This window comes from Gymnogyps californianus, chromosome 2 (assembly GCF_018139145.2).
Source record: "Gymnogyps californianus isolate 813 chromosome 2, ASM1813914v2, whole genome shotgun sequence".
NCBI classification, from domain to species: Eukaryota; Metazoa; Chordata; class Aves; order Accipitriformes; family Cathartidae; genus Gymnogyps; species Gymnogyps californianus.
The window spans coordinates 51,791,868-51,811,585 of record NC_059472.1 but is presented as its reverse complement, the minus strand read 5'-3'; the positions used below and the strand labels follow the sequence as shown (position 1 = coordinate 51,811,585).

General features: G+C 49.1%; 1 protein-coding gene across 1 annotated transcript; it reads left to right on the top strand.

The window, feature by feature from the left end:
* Positions 1-543: 543 nt before the first annotated feature.
* On the top strand, positions 544-19,260 carry GATA6 (GATA binding protein 6). Its single transcript, XM_050891257.1, has 6 exons — positions 544-1,478; positions 5,133-5,299; positions 8,636-8,761; positions 10,118-10,205; positions 10,299-10,405; positions 18,828-19,260. Exons 1-6 carry the CDS (start codon positions 557-559, stop codon positions 18,993-18,995), a joined length of 1,578 nt encoding a protein of 525 aa, XP_050747214.1. The 5' UTR covers positions 544-556; the 3' UTR covers positions 18,996-19,260.
* The last annotated feature ends 458 nt before the right edge of the window (positions 19,261-19,718 follow it).

Genomic DNA, 19,718 nt, shown 5'->3' with positions numbered 1-19,718 from the left:
AATAATAACAACAACGACAGCAGCCAAGGAAGGAGCTTTAGCACAGACTGGGAAAAATGCCCCTCTTCCCCCCTCGCCCCCCTCTCTCCCCACGCCCTCCCGCCCACCTTCACCCCGGCGTGCTTCGTGTCAAATCCGCAGCCCAAGATGCGGAGGGAGAGGGGAGCGGCCCGCCGGCGGCGCGGGGAGCGGGGCCGGAGCCCGCAGCCCTGTCCCCGCGGGACCGCGCTCCGCGGGGCGCTGCGCGGCCGGCGGCTCCCGCCCCGCGTTGACCTGGGCTGCCTGATCCCATTCCGCCGGGGCGAGGGACAACAGTGCTGAGGCGACATGACTGATTAAGCGCTCAGAGGGTCCAGATAAGCCCTGATGAATCTCATTAAGGGAGGGAGACGGGCTGTCCTGTTTGCTAACTTTGTTATTATTATTTCTCTCCCCCCCTCCCCTGCTCTTTTGTGTCCTCCTTCCCCGCCCTGCCCTGCGGACCCCCCTCCCCTCCTCCTCCTCCTCCCCTCCTCCCCCTTCCCCATCCACACCCAGCGGCTAGAAGGGGACCTGGATGGCCGTGGCTGAAGGCGGCTGGTGCGCGGTGAAGCGGTGCGCTGCGGACGCCGGCGGTTCCTCCTGCCCCTTCGCGACCAGGGAGCCGCGCCCGTCTCCTCCTTCGCCCTCCTCCTCCTCCTCATCCTCCTCCTCCTCCGGCGGCTCCCAGGGCGAGCGCGGCTCCTCCAAGACTCCTCTGCCGGAGCCCGACGGCAGCCACCGGCCGGCCCCGCCGCCGCCCCCCGCCGCCGAGGGCAGGTCGCTGCTCGCCCCCTACGTGCACTTCGGGGCCCCCCACCCCTCCGGCCTGCCCAGCTGGGAGGACATCCTGCTCTTCGCGGATTTAGACCAAACCAACAAGCTGATCTGGTCCAGCCGCGGCCCCAAGCTGAGCGCCCTCGGCGCCGAGCAGCCCGAGGAGATGTACCAGACCCTGGCCATCTCGGCCGCCCAGGGCCCCACGCCTTACGACGGATCTCCGGGCGGCTTCATGCACTCCACGCCTAGCTCGCCCGTCTACGTGCCCACGACCCGCGTGGGCTCCATGCTGCCCACGCTGCCGTACCTACAAGGCAGCGGGGCGGCCCAGCCCAGCCACCCGGGCGGCGGCCACGCCGTCTGGTCCCAGTCGGCCGCGGAGAGCCCCTCGTACAGCACCGGCGGCGGCTCCCACCCCTCGGGCCGCTTCCCCTACTCCCCCAGCCCGCCGGTGGCCAACGGGGCCTCCCGGGAGCCCGGCGCCTACAGCAACAGCCTGGGCGCCAGGGACCAGTACAGCCCGCTGGCCCGGCCGCTCAACGGCTCCTACCCGGGGCCCTACACGTCCTACGTGGGGCCGCAGCTCACCCCCGCCTGGCCCACGGCCCCCTTCGAGAACTCCATGCTGCACTGCCTCCAGGGCCGGGCCGCCCCCATCCCCGTCCGGGCACCCAGCGCAGGTAGGGCCCGCCGCCGGGGGCGCGGGGGGCGGGCAGGGCAGGGCAGGGCAAGGCAGGGCAGGGCAGGGCAGCGCAAGGCAGGGCAGGGCAGGGCAGGGCGGGCGGCTGCCGCATGCCGGGGCTGCCCGCTGGCGGGGCCCCCGGGGGGTGCCGGGGGGCGCGGGGAGGCGGCGGCGGGGCCGCCCCGGCGCGGGGTTCGCCGGCTGGGCGGCGCGGCGCGGTGCGGCTGGGATGCCGGTGGCAGGACGGCGGTCCCGGGACCGTGGCTTTTCTGGAGTGGAGGTGGCTCTGGTCGTTTGCGTTGGGTTGCGGGGGGGAACACACCCCAAAAAAAGCGGCGTTGTTTGGAGTATGGCAATCGGGGTTGCAAACCCGCCGGTCCCGAAACGAATCGCCCGGTGTAAGCCTCGCTTTTAAGTTTCCCAACTCCGTATACTTCTGCTTCCCCAAAATGCGATAATCTGGCCGCGAAATGGTGACAAATTCACTGCTGCGAATTAACCTTTCTTGTAGCGTAGAGGAAAATTGCAGGGGCTCTCTTAACCCATTTTGGATTATTTCAACTACAAACCACTTCGCTGCTTCGTTAAACGAGAAAAGCAGCAAAGCAAAACCTCGGATATGAACGAGAAACCCCGTTTATAAACTGCTGTTAAAATACGGCACCTCCTGATGGGATTTTACTTTCGCTTCCGAGATGTCCCGTCCTTTTTTTTTTTAGTTTAGGAAATTCTCGGTGTCATTAAATTAATTGTAGAAGTGGAGGCTGAGCTGCGATGATTTAGTCGGAGGTAGAAAGATTAACGATTATTGCAGTCTCTTCAGCTTTAGAATATATGTATGTGTATATAAATACAGATGTATAGAGAGGGGTGTGTGTGGGTATGTGTATATATATATTTATGTATATTTATATATATTTGTGTATATTTATATATTTATGTATCTATGTGTATGTATACACACGCGTACATACACATTTGATCAGCATTTGCTTTAATCATAAACTACTCACCAGGTAGGTATATTTTATATACACTGTGATTTTCTCTTTCAGTGCAGTGTTGCAGAAAATTACTCGATGGCTTTTCATCTTTCTGTAGGGGTGCACACGATGCTCCTCCTGTCTCCCGGTAGATTTAGGCATTTTAAGCCTCCCACTTGGTGGTTACTAACATGACAGAGGGAAGAAGACTCGGTTGTAGTGGTGGTAGTAGAAGGGCAGAGCAAAGCCGAGAAGCCACGTCTCAGGGCGACACGAAAGTTGAGGTTTTTAACTCAATTTCCAAAAGTTACAGTGTAAAACTTGGTGATGGAGGGAAAAATTCCTGGCGTGTTTTTTTCTGTTTTGGGGGTTTTTTTTTGGGAGAGAGGTGGAGTTGGAGGATCTCACGGGAGGGAGAGGAGGGGGGTGGGGGAGAAGGGGCAGAGGAAGGAAGGAGCAGGGCGCTGGAGGAGGCTGGGGCAGGAGTGCCAAGCCAGCCCGGGGAGGGGCACGGCAGCTTCCCCTGCTCCCGGGGGTCCCTGGCCCGCCCTTGTGTCTCTGGAGCCGCTCCCGCTCGGTCCCCCGGGGCCGCTGAGCCCCGGCCCGGCTGGAGAGGCGCAGGTAGCGCGGGCAGCGCGGGCAGCGCGGGCAGCGGGGGCCGGGGGCAGCCGCGGCGCTGCGAAGCCTTCCTCGCGTTTCCCTGCACGGTGCCTCCGGCCCGCAGTGCCGGGGAGCCGAGGGGCCGGGGTTAGTCTTTCGGTGAGGGGAAGGATGGGTGCCGGGGGAGCCGCATCGCGCTGTAGCGTGGGGCGAAGCAGCCCGGAGCTCCTGGGCCACGCGAGTTTTCTGCTCCTGCAAGACCAAATGCGGCAGCAAAGCCGAAGCCACGCGTGCTCCCGTTTCAAATAATCGTGTCAGCGGTCAGGAGCTGGAAATTGTTGCCGCAATATATTTTTACAGCAAAATATTAGACAGTTTGATACAGCTTCCTTAGCGTTACTCGTAGAGGTACTGAAACAATATCTAAAATTAAAACTTTATTTTGCTTTCCTTGGAGATAACTATATCTCTCTCGCACTAAGGGGAAAAAATATTTTAAAATGCCCGAGAAATATTGTCACGGCAGAATTTCTTTCTGCAGGCACGAAGGTAATGTTATAAAGTAAATAGCTGAGACAAATAACTGTTTAACTTCCAGCGTCCTTGAAGCCTTAAGCATTTTCCTGATTACAGTCTTCAATGGCGCTTTTAGTGCAAAGATTAATAAATCTTAGGGATGTGCTAAGAGCTACAAGCTGACGACGTAAGTTGAACTGTGCTCTCTGGACTCTGCCGTGTGCCCGTTCCTGTTTAGCGCCTAAAAATTTGCAAGCGAAGGGAGGAGAGAAATGTATTTCGGTGGGTGCAGGCCAAAAGGCCGTTTCTTTCTCAGCTCAATGCCCGCCGTGTCATCGCAGCCCTCTCTCCAAAGCTGCCTGACGCTTACAAGGTCTCTTTCGCTTTACAGCGCAAAGCTGCTAAGCGAAACGTAAAAGAATAACCCAGTGATGAATTAAGGCAGGTAGCGGAGGGGATGGAGGGAGCAAAAAAATCAATGACGAAGCTACGAGTCTGAAACAGACTTTCCCATGCTCAACTCGAAAGCTTCTGCAGAAATCCAAACACCTCCTTTTATTATTTCTGCACAACGTGGCACGGTATATGTAAAACCCGTATTTATTTTTTCCCCCCGAAATGTGGAGAGATGAGTCAGAACAAGAATATAAGGATTCGCGGGGGTGAAGGTGTTTGCTTTTATAGGTGGGTTCTCTTTACTTTTTGCCGTGCATTTAGACCCTTGTTCCCCCAGTGTTCGGTAGCTATGAGAGCAGGAGGCAGAATACCGCATATTTTTCCATTTCCTCCGCTTCCTACCAGCCAGCTCGAATTTGACCAAATAGCCGAGGCAAAGTGCTCGCTCCCGTCGCCGCCTTGGCACGCCAAAGTCCCCCACGCTGTCTCTCAATTTGAGGTTTTTACTAGCTGCGAGGCGTTTAAAATGAGAGTCGGGGTAAAAACTCCTTGCCCGGCCTCGACCCGGGGGGAATATTGGGCAACCCCACCGCTCCTTCTATCCCGTCCCTGCGGTCCGGCTGCCAGCGTGGGCTTTGGAAGCGGGCTGTTCTGGCAGGCACCTAACTCCTCCTGCCCCCCTCAAAAGCCGAGTGTACCCCCCCTCTCCGCTCGGTGGGCACCACGACGGGGCTTTCACCCCTCGAGGGGACCCCGCGCCGCTCCGGCCAGATTTCCGAAGGGCCGAATCCCGACGTGAGTGCAGGGCTGCCGGGGGTCGCCGCTGCGTCTGGCCGGTGCCCCCCAGCCCGTCCCGGGGAACAGCGGCTCCGCTCCGGTTTGTAAAGCAAAGGGTGCGCCGGGGCCGGCAGCGAGTCTGGTACATTTAAAGAAATTAAAAAAAACCAAAAAAACCAAACCCAGATTTTGTAAAAAATCACCGCGTGGCCGCGATCACTGCCGGGGAATTGCTTTTCCGAGGGCTGAACAGCGCCGGTTGCTTGCTCGCCCGGGGCCGGTCTCCCGGCGCGGCGGGGCCGGGGCAGCGCTCCGCGGGGCTCCGCGCCCGCCGGCGGCCGTGCCCCACCGCCTCTCCCCTCTGCTCCTGCCCCCCCCAGAGCTGCTGGAGGACCTGTCCGAGAGCCGGGAGTGCGTGAACTGCGGCTCCATCCAGACCCCGCTGTGGAGGAGGGACGGCACCGGCAACTACCTGTGCAACGCCTGCGGGCTCTACACCAAAATGAACGGCCTCAGCCGGCCCCTCATCAAGCCCCAGAAGAGAGTGGTGAGTGGGGATGGAGGGGAGGAGGGGGCGAGAGGAGCTGCGCCCCGAGGGACCCCCCCCCCCCCCCCCCCGTCAGCTCTAGCCAGGGGGAAAGCAGGGGCAAGGATGGGGGAGCGCAATCAGTGCGTGTTAGCCCGGTGATCCCCCCCGGCTGCAAAACCGAAGTGGGGCTCCTGACCAGGTTTGCAGGCCAAAGCAGTCACGATGAGGGACGACAGGGCTGGCAGCCCTCTGGGTGCCACGTCGGGCCCACCTCTGGGCCCTACACTGGCGGAATCGCCCTCTGCCCCCGGTGAGCCGCACACCGGGCACGGGCCGGCCTGGCTTTTTGAGTTGACGGACTCTGTCGGTGAGAGGGCATCAGTGGCTTGGAAGAAATTTGTGCTGCTGATGTTGGACGTTTCCAACAGAAAAAAAAAAAAAAAAAAATCAAGGTTGGAAAGTGTTTGTTCAGAGGGCTAGGAATTTCTCCAGACCTGCTTTGTTTGCTGAGAGCTCGATCCTTGGGAATGTAAGCAAGTTTTGTATATAATTCAAAGAAAACCAATTGTTTAAACAATGATAATAGTCTTTGTTTTGTTTTACTCCTAAGAAATGAGCGGCAATTTTTCTAAAAATATACTCCTAAAACTAGGGGGGGAAATAAATAGTACAAACCAGAACCCCTGTTTATAACTCAGGCTGGCACTGAATAGGCAAGGAGAAAATTTAACAAGCGGGAACTGCAGATTATGTTTAGCAAATCTGGGTGGAGGTCAGCAGAGAGAAAGAATACGCTCTTCAGTAATGGCTGTTACCAAGCGAGCCACAATAAATCACACCGGTATAATCCAAGCTGATGTTTGGACCCTTGTGTATGGAGACAGTGTATCAAACCCATCGGCCTTTCAAGCCCCTTTCAGTCACGCCAGCTGCTTTGCTCCATGCCTGTTTTCCTAGCGTTTAAAACACACCCCGTTCTTTATTTCACAACCATTTGAATTTAATGACCTTACAGGAGTGGGGGGGAAACAAAAACCAAATGCGCGATGATCAGAGCAGACAGTAAGCGCTCAAGAACCAACCCCACCTCTGCTTAAAGACCTTTCTGTAAGCCAAAGAGTTAAATTAACTTTAAGCCAGAGCTTAATTACTGCTGGGTGCCCGTTTTTTCTAGCTGGTCGCCCACTAAATTTCATGACACAAGGTGTTATCTCATTACCAGGGACAAACGCAGCAGATGGGCCAGATCTGCGGCTTGTCTGAAGTGTCAGAGCTCGACTGGCCGTGGCACCCTGCCCCAATGCAGATTTCAAGTAGCTGATACTCAGCTCTGGCATTTCTGTGTTTTTCTTTTTTTTTTGAAGGAGGGGTGGGGATGAGGAGACTAAAACACAGTCAAACTGCAGCCCGATTTCAGCCTGACACCTCGGCGAAATAACTCTGAAATAGCTCTGCGTAACCATCCCTACCAAGTACCCTGGCCATAACTATAAATCAAGTGTGACTGTGTGTTCATACAGTTGGAAATATGTAGGTGAGAAGGGAAAATGTTTTGAAAATGCTAAACATGTTTAGATTGCCCCAAAGTTTCTGATAAAATTCCTGCAGCAGAAAAGTCATTTTAGCTTCAAAACATGCCAAATCCCCCCCTGTTTATTTAGATACAGGAATGAGCAAAAGCTATTGAGATAAAATATATGAAGATTTATACCAGACTGCATACAAAAGAAAGAAAGATTTAACAGAGTCAGATGTCTGACAGCATTTCACTTGCAAAGAAAGAAAACAAAGCATATGTGTTAAGACCGACTTTTTTTCACCCGATCCATGTAAAATTTGTATTGAATCGAGGGGTGCAATTTGGACACTGTGTGCATACGTATTTAATAACAAGGTCAAAAATTCTGTTTTCATGAGACCTGGATTTTTAAGATTAAAAAGTATATGCGTGTACTTCAGCCTATATTACACTTGGCTGGGGTTTTTTTTGCTGTGCAATTAATAATGGATTACTGATTCAAAGTTACAAAATTCGTATTTAATCTGGAGTTCTTTCTCAGCTGTGGTGTAAGATGACGGCTTACTGCTAAAGAAACTCAAACAGATAAAATCCAAGAAACTCGGTTATTACTCTGGAATATTCTTCATTCTCAAAACATTTTTATCGGTTTCCCAAGTGGCAGGGGAGCTCTGCGGTATCAAAGGTGACCGAGTTACGTCTAACAACCCAGCAGTAAATGATTCAAGAGGAAGGGCATTGTACCCTTAAGTTAGTAATTTCAGTTATGGGTGCTTTATAGTCAGAATAAGATTAATGCAGTCCTCTAAAACTGACTTCTCCATGTAAACTTGTTCAGCTGCCAGACACAGAGATAGGCACAGATTTTTTTATATTTTTTTTGACAATGCGATACTTTGAAAAAGACTAGATTTATGATGTAGCTGGAATTCTTTGCTTGTGATGAACGTAAAAAAGATCACTTGTTACAGGGACTTTTATAACCCATTCACCTTCATTTCACATGTTTATGAGGACTGCCTTCACTTATGATATACAGCCTGCAGCCATAAAGCTCCGGGTTATACGGTTATTTCTGATACAAGGTTGCTTCATCTTGGCTCCAAACTCCACGGAAGAGTGTCATAAATGGCTTGTTTGCAGTGGGGACCTTGTTGTCACCCATCAGCTTTTCTGCTGGCCGAGGGGAAGCTCTGCTCTGTAAAACATGCTCCCGAGGCACATTGTTTTTCGCATGAGGATAAAATGGGTGATGATAAAAAGATCTTTTTACAAAGATGCCGCTGTTGTACATGTTATCCCTGGGACGGCTGGGAAAGTTTTCCCCAGCCATGTTGCCACTGAGGGCAGGTGATTAAAGCGACTGTTTTTTCCAATGAGTCGGGAGTATCGGTGGTAGGTTCAGAGCTGCCTCTTTGCCCACCGCAAAGGGGAGAGAGCATTGAACCGGCTGGAGAAGCGGCACAGGAGTGATGTGCCTTCTCCTCAGCTGGATGGAGCTGCAGTGGAGATGTTTCCTAGCTGTCCTGCTGGAGGAAGAGGCAGTGCCCAGTGGTCTGAACAGAGGTCCCCGGGTCAGCAGCTCCCAAATGTGAATTTTGCCTCTGCCGCGACTGCCCAGAGTTGCAGACTCGCAGTACCTCTTCACGTCAGCTTTCCAGCCTCTGAAATGAGGAAAATCTTGTTTTAATTCTGGGATGTCGCTGATGGATGCTATAAAAAAACCTCCTACCGTCCCCGCTGTGTGTTAAAGTACTTTTTATAAACCGTAAAGACATAAATCATTTGCTCCTGCCCGCCTGTTTACGCCCGTGTTTGCCTACGCTTGCCTCTAGCCCTCGTCCCGGCGGCTGGGCTTGTCCTGTGCCAACTGCCACACCACGACCACCACCCTGTGGCGCAGGAACGCGGAGGGCGAGCCCGTCTGCAACGCCTGCGGCCTCTACATGAAGCTCCACGGGGTAAGCAGCCGCTTCGCCGAGGGAGATTCCCCGCCTGCTCTGATGCTCCTTTGGGGAAGAGGTGGTCCTCCCGCCGGCGGGTGCCCAGTGGCTTTGGGGGGGGGTGGCATCGGGCTTCCTCAAGTCGGGTCAATGTTTCTGTTGATACTGACGGTCTCGGCTCATGGTTTGGACCACGGAGTTAAAAAAAAATGGATGAAATGACAAAAAAATGCCTGGCATTAGAAAATGGTTATACCGTTTTAGCAAGTTATGGTTTTGACAAGGTATGTGTTTGCCGTTGTAGCTCTCCTGACAGATCTGTACAAAGAAAGCACTTCTGGATGAGTGGCAGAGGTCTTTTTGCCACCGGGGTTTAAACCCGCTCTTCAGTGGGAACCCCCCCCCCCCCATGACCTTTAATAAGACAGTTTTTCATGGACAGATGTAGCTATGTCAGCAAAACTTTAAATGTCATTCCAGCCTTTGCTAAGCAATAATAGAGGAAGAAAATAGCTCTATCCTGAATGTGATGGAGTATGTTTTGGGTGAGACTTCGAGCCTGTTATGCCCTTGTGGATTAAGTTACAGTCAAGCACAAGTGTTTGAAGAGCGAGGGCATTAGGAGTGATTGGGACTTGGTCTAGTCCTCAAGAAAAAAGTAAATTATATTACAGGTTTAAACATTATAATGATAGTAAGCATATGCCTGAATTGTCTTTCCCCAAACTTGTGTTATCATTAAGTTAAAATATATTTTAAGCCGATGTTTTCTGTATGATGATTATCGTTGTGATGACACAGAACACAAAGCTGATTTTTGAGCATGTTTTCCCTATAAGTATAAATTTGGATACTATAAAGCTGTGTCACGGGCAGAACTGCTTATAAGAACAAATACTAAGTCGATCTGGTTTGCGTAGCTGGTCCACAGGAAGAGGAGTGCTCATATGCATTCTTGCTTTCCAGAATCGGCCGCTGAAGATAACTCCTAACTGACTGGAATAAGGAATCAGGGATCAGATATACCCCATCCAATTTAATGTCATATGACCTATGGCCAAATGATGCTGTTTTTCCCTAAAAGTGTGCTGTTTATCTGTGGACTGGCTGAGGTGTTGGAAAAACTGTTTAGTTCACGTCAAGAAAAAAGTTTCCCTGCTTTCTTTATTCAGCTAAAACTCCCCTTGAAACAGCCCATTGCTTTGCCCAAATAAAATGCAAAGATTTTTTTGAATCGGTACTGTGACACAGGAAAAATTGACTTGCTATACAGGCATTTTCAACATCACCATTTGATCTTGTAGTGTATTTTGATTTTTGATATTAGAGTACATATACAACTCTCTGATAGGTGTGGAAATTTAATTTTTTCAGGTTCCCCGACCTCTTGCTATGAAAAAAGAAGGAATTCAGACCAGGAAGCGAAAACCTAAGAACATAAATAAGTCAAAGGCATGCTCTGGTAAATATAAAAAGATAAGACAGTTGAGCTGTAAGAGTTTTTTTCCCCTGGCTGGAAAATATTTGGTTTTAATACCCATTCCCGATCTTGCAGGTAACAGTACTACTGCGGTTCCTATGACTCCAACATCCACGTCTTCTACTAACTCAGATGACTGTAGCAAAACCGCTTCTCCCAGCACACAGACTGCAGCCTCCGGGGTAAGCCATAAGCCGGTGTCCGTATCTGTAAGCAGGCTGATCAGTGTGCAATGTTATCGCAGCTTTTATCTTATCTAGCAGAACAATAATCTAAACAAACTTTCCAGTTTTGTTAGCTGATACTGGAACAAGATTTTCGGAAGGATATTACATATAGCTGTAAACACAATGACAAGCTGAAGTACTTTACAAACCTCTTAATTAAGATCTATATAATTTTTATGATTAAGTTAACCACAGCTTAACCCCAGACATTTTGTTTTGAAATGTTCAGGTTCTTCTATTTCAAAGGTTTGCCTTTGAAGGAAAGACAATAAATCATGCCCAATTGATCCTTTCAAGAAACAATTGTGCATGTACCCCTTTTTTTCTGAAATGATCTGAATTTGTAATTCAAGGCACTGATGCTCTCACGTTTTCCAAAAGCTGTTTAATATGTATGCATTTGCACACATCCCAAATAACTGGTATACTCCAGCAAAACATTATCTTGCTGTATGGAGGGAAGCATAAAGGTTTTTGTTTTAGACTAGGATGTGCACTTAAAACCTGATCCAGACCCAACTGAAACCAGGCTGGGGCGCCCCATTGATTGCTGTGCGTAGGGGATGAGCCCTCTCCTCGCAGAGGGCTCTTCAGGGGCCAGGTGCTTAGCATCTGGCAGCACCGAGCTCCAGAGGAGCTCCAGAGGAGCATTGATCATCTCCTGCTTTAGTTTTGATCCTTATTTTACATCATGTACTCAAACCATCTCAAACGTCCTTTCTGCACTCCGTTAGCATGTGTGATAACAAATACTACTGCTAAGGTTGCGAAGCTTAATGTAGATTAATTTCTAGCCCCTTGGCTATACACATCCATATCCACACTCACTCCTTGGGCCTTCTGTATCCTTTAATCTGCCACATCATTTCTTTGAAAAGCTTTCCTAATGTGGCTTTCTCTACTCCTTTATTAATAAAAAGAAGACATTGTTTATAACAACTATTTTTCAATATGTCTCGGCGTTCCCACATCCAAATTCCTTTCAATAGTTTAATTCCTGATGTACAAAGTTTCATTGTACAAGGGGAGGAAAAAAAACATTTTTAGCAAATGCGATTGTTCGTGGACTGACAGGGCCACCCAGTTTCAGAGGCGCTGGGTTTTGGGTTTGGATGCTGCCAGACAAGGATATTACTAAAAGGGCTTGTCTTTGACATGAGAAAACCCTGTCAGTCCAATAAAATAAACAGATCACATCAAAAAAAGAGAAACACTAAGCAAAAAGTGAACTGTTACTGGGTTTCAGGCTCCCCCCAGTGAACTACTATGCACTGGTTTAAGCTCTCCCCTAATATTTGCAAAGGAAAAAATGCAGCCAAATTTTCCTTAAATTTTCCTTACATTGCCTTAAGCAGCACTACCGATCCTGAGGAATGTCGTGAGATTTATATGATGGACAGAATTAGAAGCACAATCCCAGCTGAGGCCAAGGCAGCGGTGTAGGCTGTAGGCAGCGCAGCCGTGTGCTGCTCGGGGACGGAGAGGCCATATAGATGAGATCCCATTTCCCTTATGCTGTTGCCTTCTTGGCTGGCTAAAGCCTGCCTTCCTTTCTGTAGCCCTTCTCCCTAGGAGAGTGGGGTGGGGGCACGGTTTGTGAGCCAAAAGTCTAGTTGAGAGCTGTTAGCGACTAAGAGCAACTCCCAGGGACCCCGAAGTTGCTCTTAATTACACGAAGGAAGGCATCCTCCAGTGCCAGGACTTCAGTTCTCCCTGATTTTTCCATAGTCGATCAGGCTGGGAGAGGACACCTGCACGAGGGCCAGGGAAATCTGTCCCCTTGTATCCAGCAGGCAGCACAGTAACATCTGCACAGCCTTTTCCCCATCGTGATTCAATCAGATGTACCCTGCATATGCAAAGCACTTGTGAATTACCTCTTGTGAAAAATTTCAATAGAAGGAAGCGATGGAGGGAGGCTGTGAAATGCGCTGAAGCGGGGAGGTTGCAGCAGCGACCAGACATACGAGCATCTCCTTGACTCTCTCCCACCTTACAGGAGGGGCTAGTGATCTCCCACCCCTACACCCCAGCCCCAAATGTACGTAAAGGAGGATGGGATTTGCAGGGGAGCTGTTGACAGGGCATGTCGTGGGTATGGCCACATCCTTCCCTTGGGCTCCTGGCTTTGCCCAAGCATCAGCAATTCAATGGGATGGGGATGGGGGAGGCTGGATGCTGAAAGTAGAAAGCGGTGGCTGTTAAGACTGCATCCTGTTGCCCCAGACATCATTTGGGAACATGATCACTAGCTGTGAAGGAAGTGAAATAATTTCTTACTGCTCTAAATCCCGTGGGAGGGGCTGAGTGCTCATAAGGGCCATTGAAGTTGTCGGGAGTGAAGGGATGTCAGCATTTTAGAGCGAGGCAGCCTGTAATCTGATCACATACTGAAGCAAAGATAGTCTACTAGACTTCTGTTTTCCTTGATTTTTTTTTTTTTGTCCCATTTGAGTTGACCCATTGATAGCCCAAAAGTTTGTATTTATTCTTAGAACAGGCAGTGGCTTTGCACAAGGAGAATAAACTTCTCCGGGCCATGTCAGGAGGGAAAAAACCCTCAGATCGATGAATCCAGGCTCTGTAATCTTTGGTCGCTTTAACGAGAACGGCGTTGATTCCTGCCAGCGGTGCTGGTGACGTTGCTGAAACACAGGCACCTGCTGGAAGAGCGAACCTGGCTCATTCCCTGCGCATTACACAACCAGCATGGCAACTTGTTTTTGTTTTGCTCTGTTTTTACTTCTCCAGCCTTTACTCTGTGAAGAGGGGAAAAATGCCAAATTGACATTAGGCAGAGAAATCTGATGATGTTTTAGAAACTGTTGTCTGAAATTCACAGCAATGTTGTTGCTAAATGAAATGGAGAAAATGAATTCCTCTACTGGTACAAAAGCAATTTATTATGCCTTTTATGGGAGGCTGCCAAAAGTTCCAAGTTATGTAGAAATCTAATGGAAATGAAATTCAGCAGAATTAATTTGTGTCAGTAATATTCACTTCTTGCCCTACCTTTCTTTATCTCTTTTAAAGCAAAATAAAAAGGGGAGGGCAGAAAAAGAGAAGGGCAGCAATTACTCTTGGAAATGTCTTTGAGACTATCCATTTCATGAAGGGAATCTTATATGATGCCAATTTTGAGACAAATTAGCAAGAACCTTAAATGTTGATTTTATATTCTAGCTGAAGTTTAAACATTTAAAAGATATGATTAATGAATTGCTGTGGGTGCAAAGTTGATTTCAAACATCCCAAAATGTAGAAGTGTTTGGATCGGAGATATTTCGTTGTCCCATTGTAAAGGGGCTATTTGCCAAATTCACATCTGGATCTAGGATTTAGGCGTATTTCTGTTTTCCTAAGCAGTATAAGTACTGGGTGTCCTGTGTTACTAATATGGAAAAGGTCCAGCTACATGATATATGAAGTTGCCTTACATCCCCATAAAAAGAAGATTTGAAGGTTTCAGACAGCCTGCATCTGCATCTATACCTGCTCTCCCTTTGATGCTGCTGAAACTGTGCAGAGAAAAGCTACGCAGAATAAGTTGCTAAACGAAGGGCACGGTCTGTAGCGCACACCCATCCATTTCCATGCAGGGGCTCCAACTAGTGTGATTCCCAGAAGGACTTTATTCCCTTATTAGGATAAAAGGCAGTATGAAAACTGCTGTAAAATTTGCTTTTTATGGCAGGACATGGAGGCTCCTTGAGCCAGGGCTGATGTCAGTAAAGGCTCAGCAGCACCAGGGGAGCTCTTCTTTCAGAAGACTCTACTGTGCCCTTTGCCTCCAGTTTGGAGCTTTCTCAGAAGGACCATAATCACACACCATAGAATAACTTAGGACAGTTGTCTTGCAGGTAAAACTAGCGCTTACTTCCCTTGGAGGTTTACCTTTAGAAGTGGTTCAGGAATGGCTCTTCAGCGTTGTAGGGTGGAAAGTGAGAGAGCTGACTGAAATGGCCTTGGCAGGTGGTGAGCTAGCAGGAAAATGCAGTTCTAACTGTCCCCAAAATGCCTGACAACCTGGGCTGAATTATCTGAACAGCTTCTCCTGCATTTGCTTTCTTTTGTTTTCAGAAGAGGGTTCGTGAGATGGTTAGAGGTGGTGTTCTTCACTCCTTTTTAGGCAGCAGATTGGTAGGACATTCATGCAGGCTATAGGGGAATCAGCCTCCATACAGTATCTCCCAGAGTCTGGATGAACCAGAGACTCGACCTCTTAAAGAAAATCTCCTAACCACCTGGATATTGGAAAGCTGAATGGCCGAGCGTCCTTCAGACTATCTGATGATAAGATTTCAGTTGGTATAGAATATTTTCCTAGCTGTCAGGACCGAGTTTCCATGAGAAAGGCTCACCAGCATGGATGGTAGGACTTTCACCTGGAAAATGGGAACACGGTGCCTCAGTCCTGGTATGAGTAAATATTTGTCTAAACCAGGTGGAATAAGATCAACAGGAGGCATGAGGAACATGGCAACCTAAAATACCAAATAGTCTGGTAGTCAGGGCATTATGCTGGGAGATCTGATACTCTGATTTAAATCTTCTCTTGGTCTCCTACCTCTTCTGCATTAGTCCTCACTCCTGGACAAAATAGGATGCTGCTTTCGTCTCCCCACTCAGTTTCATACATTCAGTCATTCATTTTCTTTGCTCCGTGTACACGTATCCGAAAGAGAGCATTTCATTTTGTATCAAACAGAACGAAGAAATCCAGCTTTTTTGTTTCAGTGGGGAAAACCAAGGAAAAAGAGTATTTCTGGTTCTACCCCAAAATTTTATATGCATATGGACACATACATTTTGCTTGGGGTATTTTTATTGCCAAAACAATAAAACCAATTACTCATACAGCCCTCGACAGCAGTGGGGTCATCAGCTTTCCCAAGCCACGCTGGAAGTTGCCTCCCTTAGGAAATAAATGAAGTATTAACCACAGATTCATGTTGCTATAATACAAAGGAGAGATTAGAAGATATGTAAACTTATACATCTGCAATATAAACAAAAGGATCAGCTGGACTAGCAAGAAATGACAACTTTGCGTATTAAGAGGGACACTAAATCAGAAAAAACCCCTGTGGTTTTGCAGTGCCGAGACTTGCTCTTCAGAAACCAGGGAGTAACAATATTGGGAGAGAGTGCTCTTGGTGGGGATGGCAGTTACTGCAAGGAGACTGAGGCTGGAAAATTAAGGACTCCACCACAGTTTCCCACAACACGTTAAATGCGAAAGAAGTTTTTGCAGGTGTGTTTCAGCTGACTATGGTTATCATTTAAGCATAGTGAAACTAAACTAGGCTAACTGAAGAGGAAGAGAGTGTCAGCTGAGACTCAGCTTACTACAGACTTAGTGTAATGTCCAAAATTCATGGAGCATTTTGAACCTGTGAAGTGGATAGAGCAAAGGTCTATCTGATAGAGCAAAGTCTAGATCAAGGCCCTTCGCCACCCCCTCTAGCTGTTAGCACAACTCCTTGCTCAGAGCTTTTGCCTCTCGGCTGCGGAGGTGTGGGGGAAGGCCCGGAGGGGTGTCCCTCGCCTCTCCCCGCTCTCCGTGGTGGGCAGATGGTGCAGGAAGGAGTGGGTGGAAGAAAGCAGGAGTCCTTCAGCCAGAGATGCTGGTGCTGTTCCCGTGCTGGCCAGCACAGGCTGAGCGGCCTGGTTTTGATCTGGGCCAGCTTTAGTCAGGGTGAATTTGGCTCCAGGGTGCTGACAGCAGGTTTGGGTATGATGTAGGTGTCTAAGTCACTCTGTGGCTCTGGCTGAGGTCTCCCTGTGAGTGCGGTGGGCAGGTCCTCTACAGAAAGGCCACCTCTGATCCAGAGAACTTGCCTGGGGCTGCCCCATGACCAGCTCCTGCTGGTTTGGGTAAAAAGAAGAACCTTGGCAGATACAAACACAACCTTCCTCTGTTTGTTTGGGAGGCAAGCTCTTCCCAACGGGCTTCATTCATTTTTTCCTCAGGAAACTGACCTTCAGGCGATTATCTATTCTATTATCACATTTCAGCAATAAAAATAAATACATTACCTTTTTATTGATAGAGCCAGCTGTTGTGAATTAGAAGAGCTTGTTGACTTCAGCAGCATTGTTCAGCTTATTTATTCCAGCTGACAAATGTCCTCTAATAACTAACTGTAACTTCTGTTGTCTTTCATCCCTTAAAGCTGGGGAAGTAAGAGCAGAGGTAGGCAGGCTCGGGAGCAGAGCGGTGATTCAGCCGCGTCCTTTTCATGAGCAAAAGTTTGTTTTCCATGTCTCACTCTGGGAGCTGCCCGAGCTGCCTGGATTTGTCATGACATTACCGGGGTGGGGTTTCCAGGCCTGGCAGTCCTGCCCAGGTCCTGCCCGCCCTGGCTCAATGGAGCCAGGATCCGGCCTTGGTCAGGCAGGGATGGGCAGTCTTCAAACAGGACGTGCCTCCGCGTCCTCCCTTCTGGGGTGCCCGAGGGAGTGGTAGCTGATAACCCCACATGGAAACTGCGGGTCCCTGCACCCCACCTTTGTAGGGCTGAATCAGGAAAAGGGTGAATTACACTTTCCAAGCCCGGAAAAAACAGGTAGTGATAAGATATTTGCCTACCGGAACAACAGCAGTAAATATGGGCAAATGGGAGCCTTTCAAAGCAGCTCCTAGTATTTTTAGCTCAGGTTGAGCGAACACTGCTCAACTCTAATTTAAACCCTTCTTCCAGTGTGAGGAGACTGAGGCTGTTAAAAATTATGTCTTTTGCGCTAACAGGAGTCTATTTGATGTATTAGAAATTAAAAAAGCCTTTTTGAAAAACTAGGCTGATGCAAGACCAAAACTGGACCCAAAGGTTAGTGTGAAACCTGCTTCGTTGAATTCTCCATGCGTAGTCACAGGGAAAGAGGATACGGAGTTTCATTGTCACTGTTTGGCAACTGTGTATTTGAGAGAGCAATAAAACATGTTTCTTAGGATTAGAGCTATTTTGGCTGTTTTTTGGGGGCAAGCAGTTGTTCCTTCCATCTCTGCGTTTCTGGGTAGCAACTGGAGTGGGATCCTGGTTGATGACTGGGTGGAAGAATAGCAGCGATTAACCATTTTAATAAAAGCTAAAGAAAATATTGGAGTCTGGGTTATTTCAGACAAAAGTGACTGCTGACAATGAGTATCTCTTTCAGAAGGTGAGGTTTTCCCTGGGTTAAGCACGGCAACAAGAACCCTGCACAGCACCATTTGGAAATTACCTTTGAATAAATGAAGCCTTGCTTTTCCTATGTCAGGACTGCTAGCTTGGCACGGCTCCAGGAGAGCCAAGAGCTCTACTCTTGTAAAATGATTAAATATGTATACTTTTCACTTAAACAGCAGGCAGGAAGCTTCTGCAGTCACAGTTTAGGATAGTCTTTTTTTTTTTTTTCTTTTTAAGGAATCTCATCCGAAGACTATCCATTAACAAGTAAATTAAGGTTTTAAAGTTGACATATCCAAGAGTTAATTTTGCATGAAGTCAGCTCTTAAACATTTCCTTTATCAGGTGAAAACGTTGCCCCTTCTCTGTCTGGCACTGCAAATTTTTCCTCTTCAGCAGATCTGCTCAGCCTCATGGAAAAAATGATCGCTTCTTTGTCTTTGTAACTCTCCATTTCTCTGTTAAAATAAATGGACTGGTTCCAGTGCAGTTCAGAGGTTCATCTTTGTGCCTACCGGGGCTCCTCTGTGCGTTGTCTTGTGCATGTAGGTGGCGGAACAAAAAAGCTCCTGGTTCAAAGGCACAGCGTTTCTCCACTTGAGATGAAAGCAGCATCTCCTTTAGTGGCCAGTCTTACAGGGATGAAGTGGTTGTGGCTAGCATTTTGAAGGGTGAGGAATGATTTTAGGCATTTCAAGATCTGAGGGAGCCAAAGAAGGCTGATTTCCAGGAGGCGCTCCGCACCCGCTACTGGAGAATTGGGATGTATCGGGCTTCTCCCGCCGGGGAAGCAAAACTATATGTGCCACCACTCCTGGATCACATTTTTGGTGTTGGCACCTGTGTCCCTTCAGTAGGGGGCAGCGGGACACATGCACATTACCACCTTCATCATGGTCCGATTTCCAGGTTTTTCTGCACATCACGCGCTTTCTTTTCCACCTTGCTGTGAAGATAACCATGTGCTGATCTCCAAACGCAGATGTCACTCCCATCAGCGGGGCTGAACGAGCGGGCTGACCCTGAGACGTTTTTTCGGTTTCAGGATTTTGAGGCTCAGGGGCAAGCAGAGGGCAAACGCTGGCTTTCCACAGAAAACCTGGGATAGCGGCTGTGCCCCGAGCCCGCCACGCTTCCACTCACACCCCAGTGCCTGCAAAGCTCACCCGCTCAATGAAATCTCTCTTTCCTCTTCCCCCCTCCTCCAGGCAAGCTCGTCGGTGATGTCTGGCCCAGGAGAGAGCACCAGTCCCGAAAGCAGCAACCTTAAGTATTCAGGTCAAGACGGGCTGTACACAGGAGTCAGCCTGACCTCCACGGCTGAAGTGACAGCGTCTGTGAGACAGGATCCCTGGTGTGCCCTGGCTCTGGCGTGACCCGGCACGAGGGAAGCTGGATCCCGGCGCTGTGCGGCAGCCCCCAGATGTCCGCCCACGGTTTCTTCTGCGGAGCGGTCGCGGCGGCAGCGAGAGTGCTGGCAAAGACCATTCCTCTGAAATTGTTTTCGTGCCTTGGCGGCAGAGGTGTTTTTCAGCCTCCGAAAGAGGGTCTGCCGAAGCATCCAGTTCCTCATCTATGCAAGAAAAATATAGGGAAAGCAAATGCCCACCGGGGGATAGCTAATGCAGCCTTACAATCTCAAAAAAAAAAAAAAAAAAGAAAAAAAAAAGAAAAAGGGAAAAAAAAAGAAGAGATAAACCTAGACCTATTGATAGATTCCAGAAATACATCCTCGACTTACCCAGCAGCACTGCCTTTCTGATTGTATAGTTGTTTTCACTCTCTCATCGCCTTCTCCCCCAAGAATTTGGCAGAAGTCGTCAGTGTCGGGGAAGGAGTAGCAAAGGCTTTAATTACCAGAGATAGCGAGATACTTTTTAATGAGCGTCAGAAGTGCGTACTGCTTGAGTCGGCGCAGGCATCTCACACAGAACATTTGATGTCTTCGCCCCGTCGTTCTCTCCTCCTGTGCCCTCCGTCTCCAGCATGCCTTGCTCTGCTCTTCAGAGCCCAGCTATGCCCCTGGAAGAAATCACAACGTTTGGTACAACTCTTACAAGGTCCAGCTTGTTAAGGAGATTTTGGGGTGGTTTTTTTTT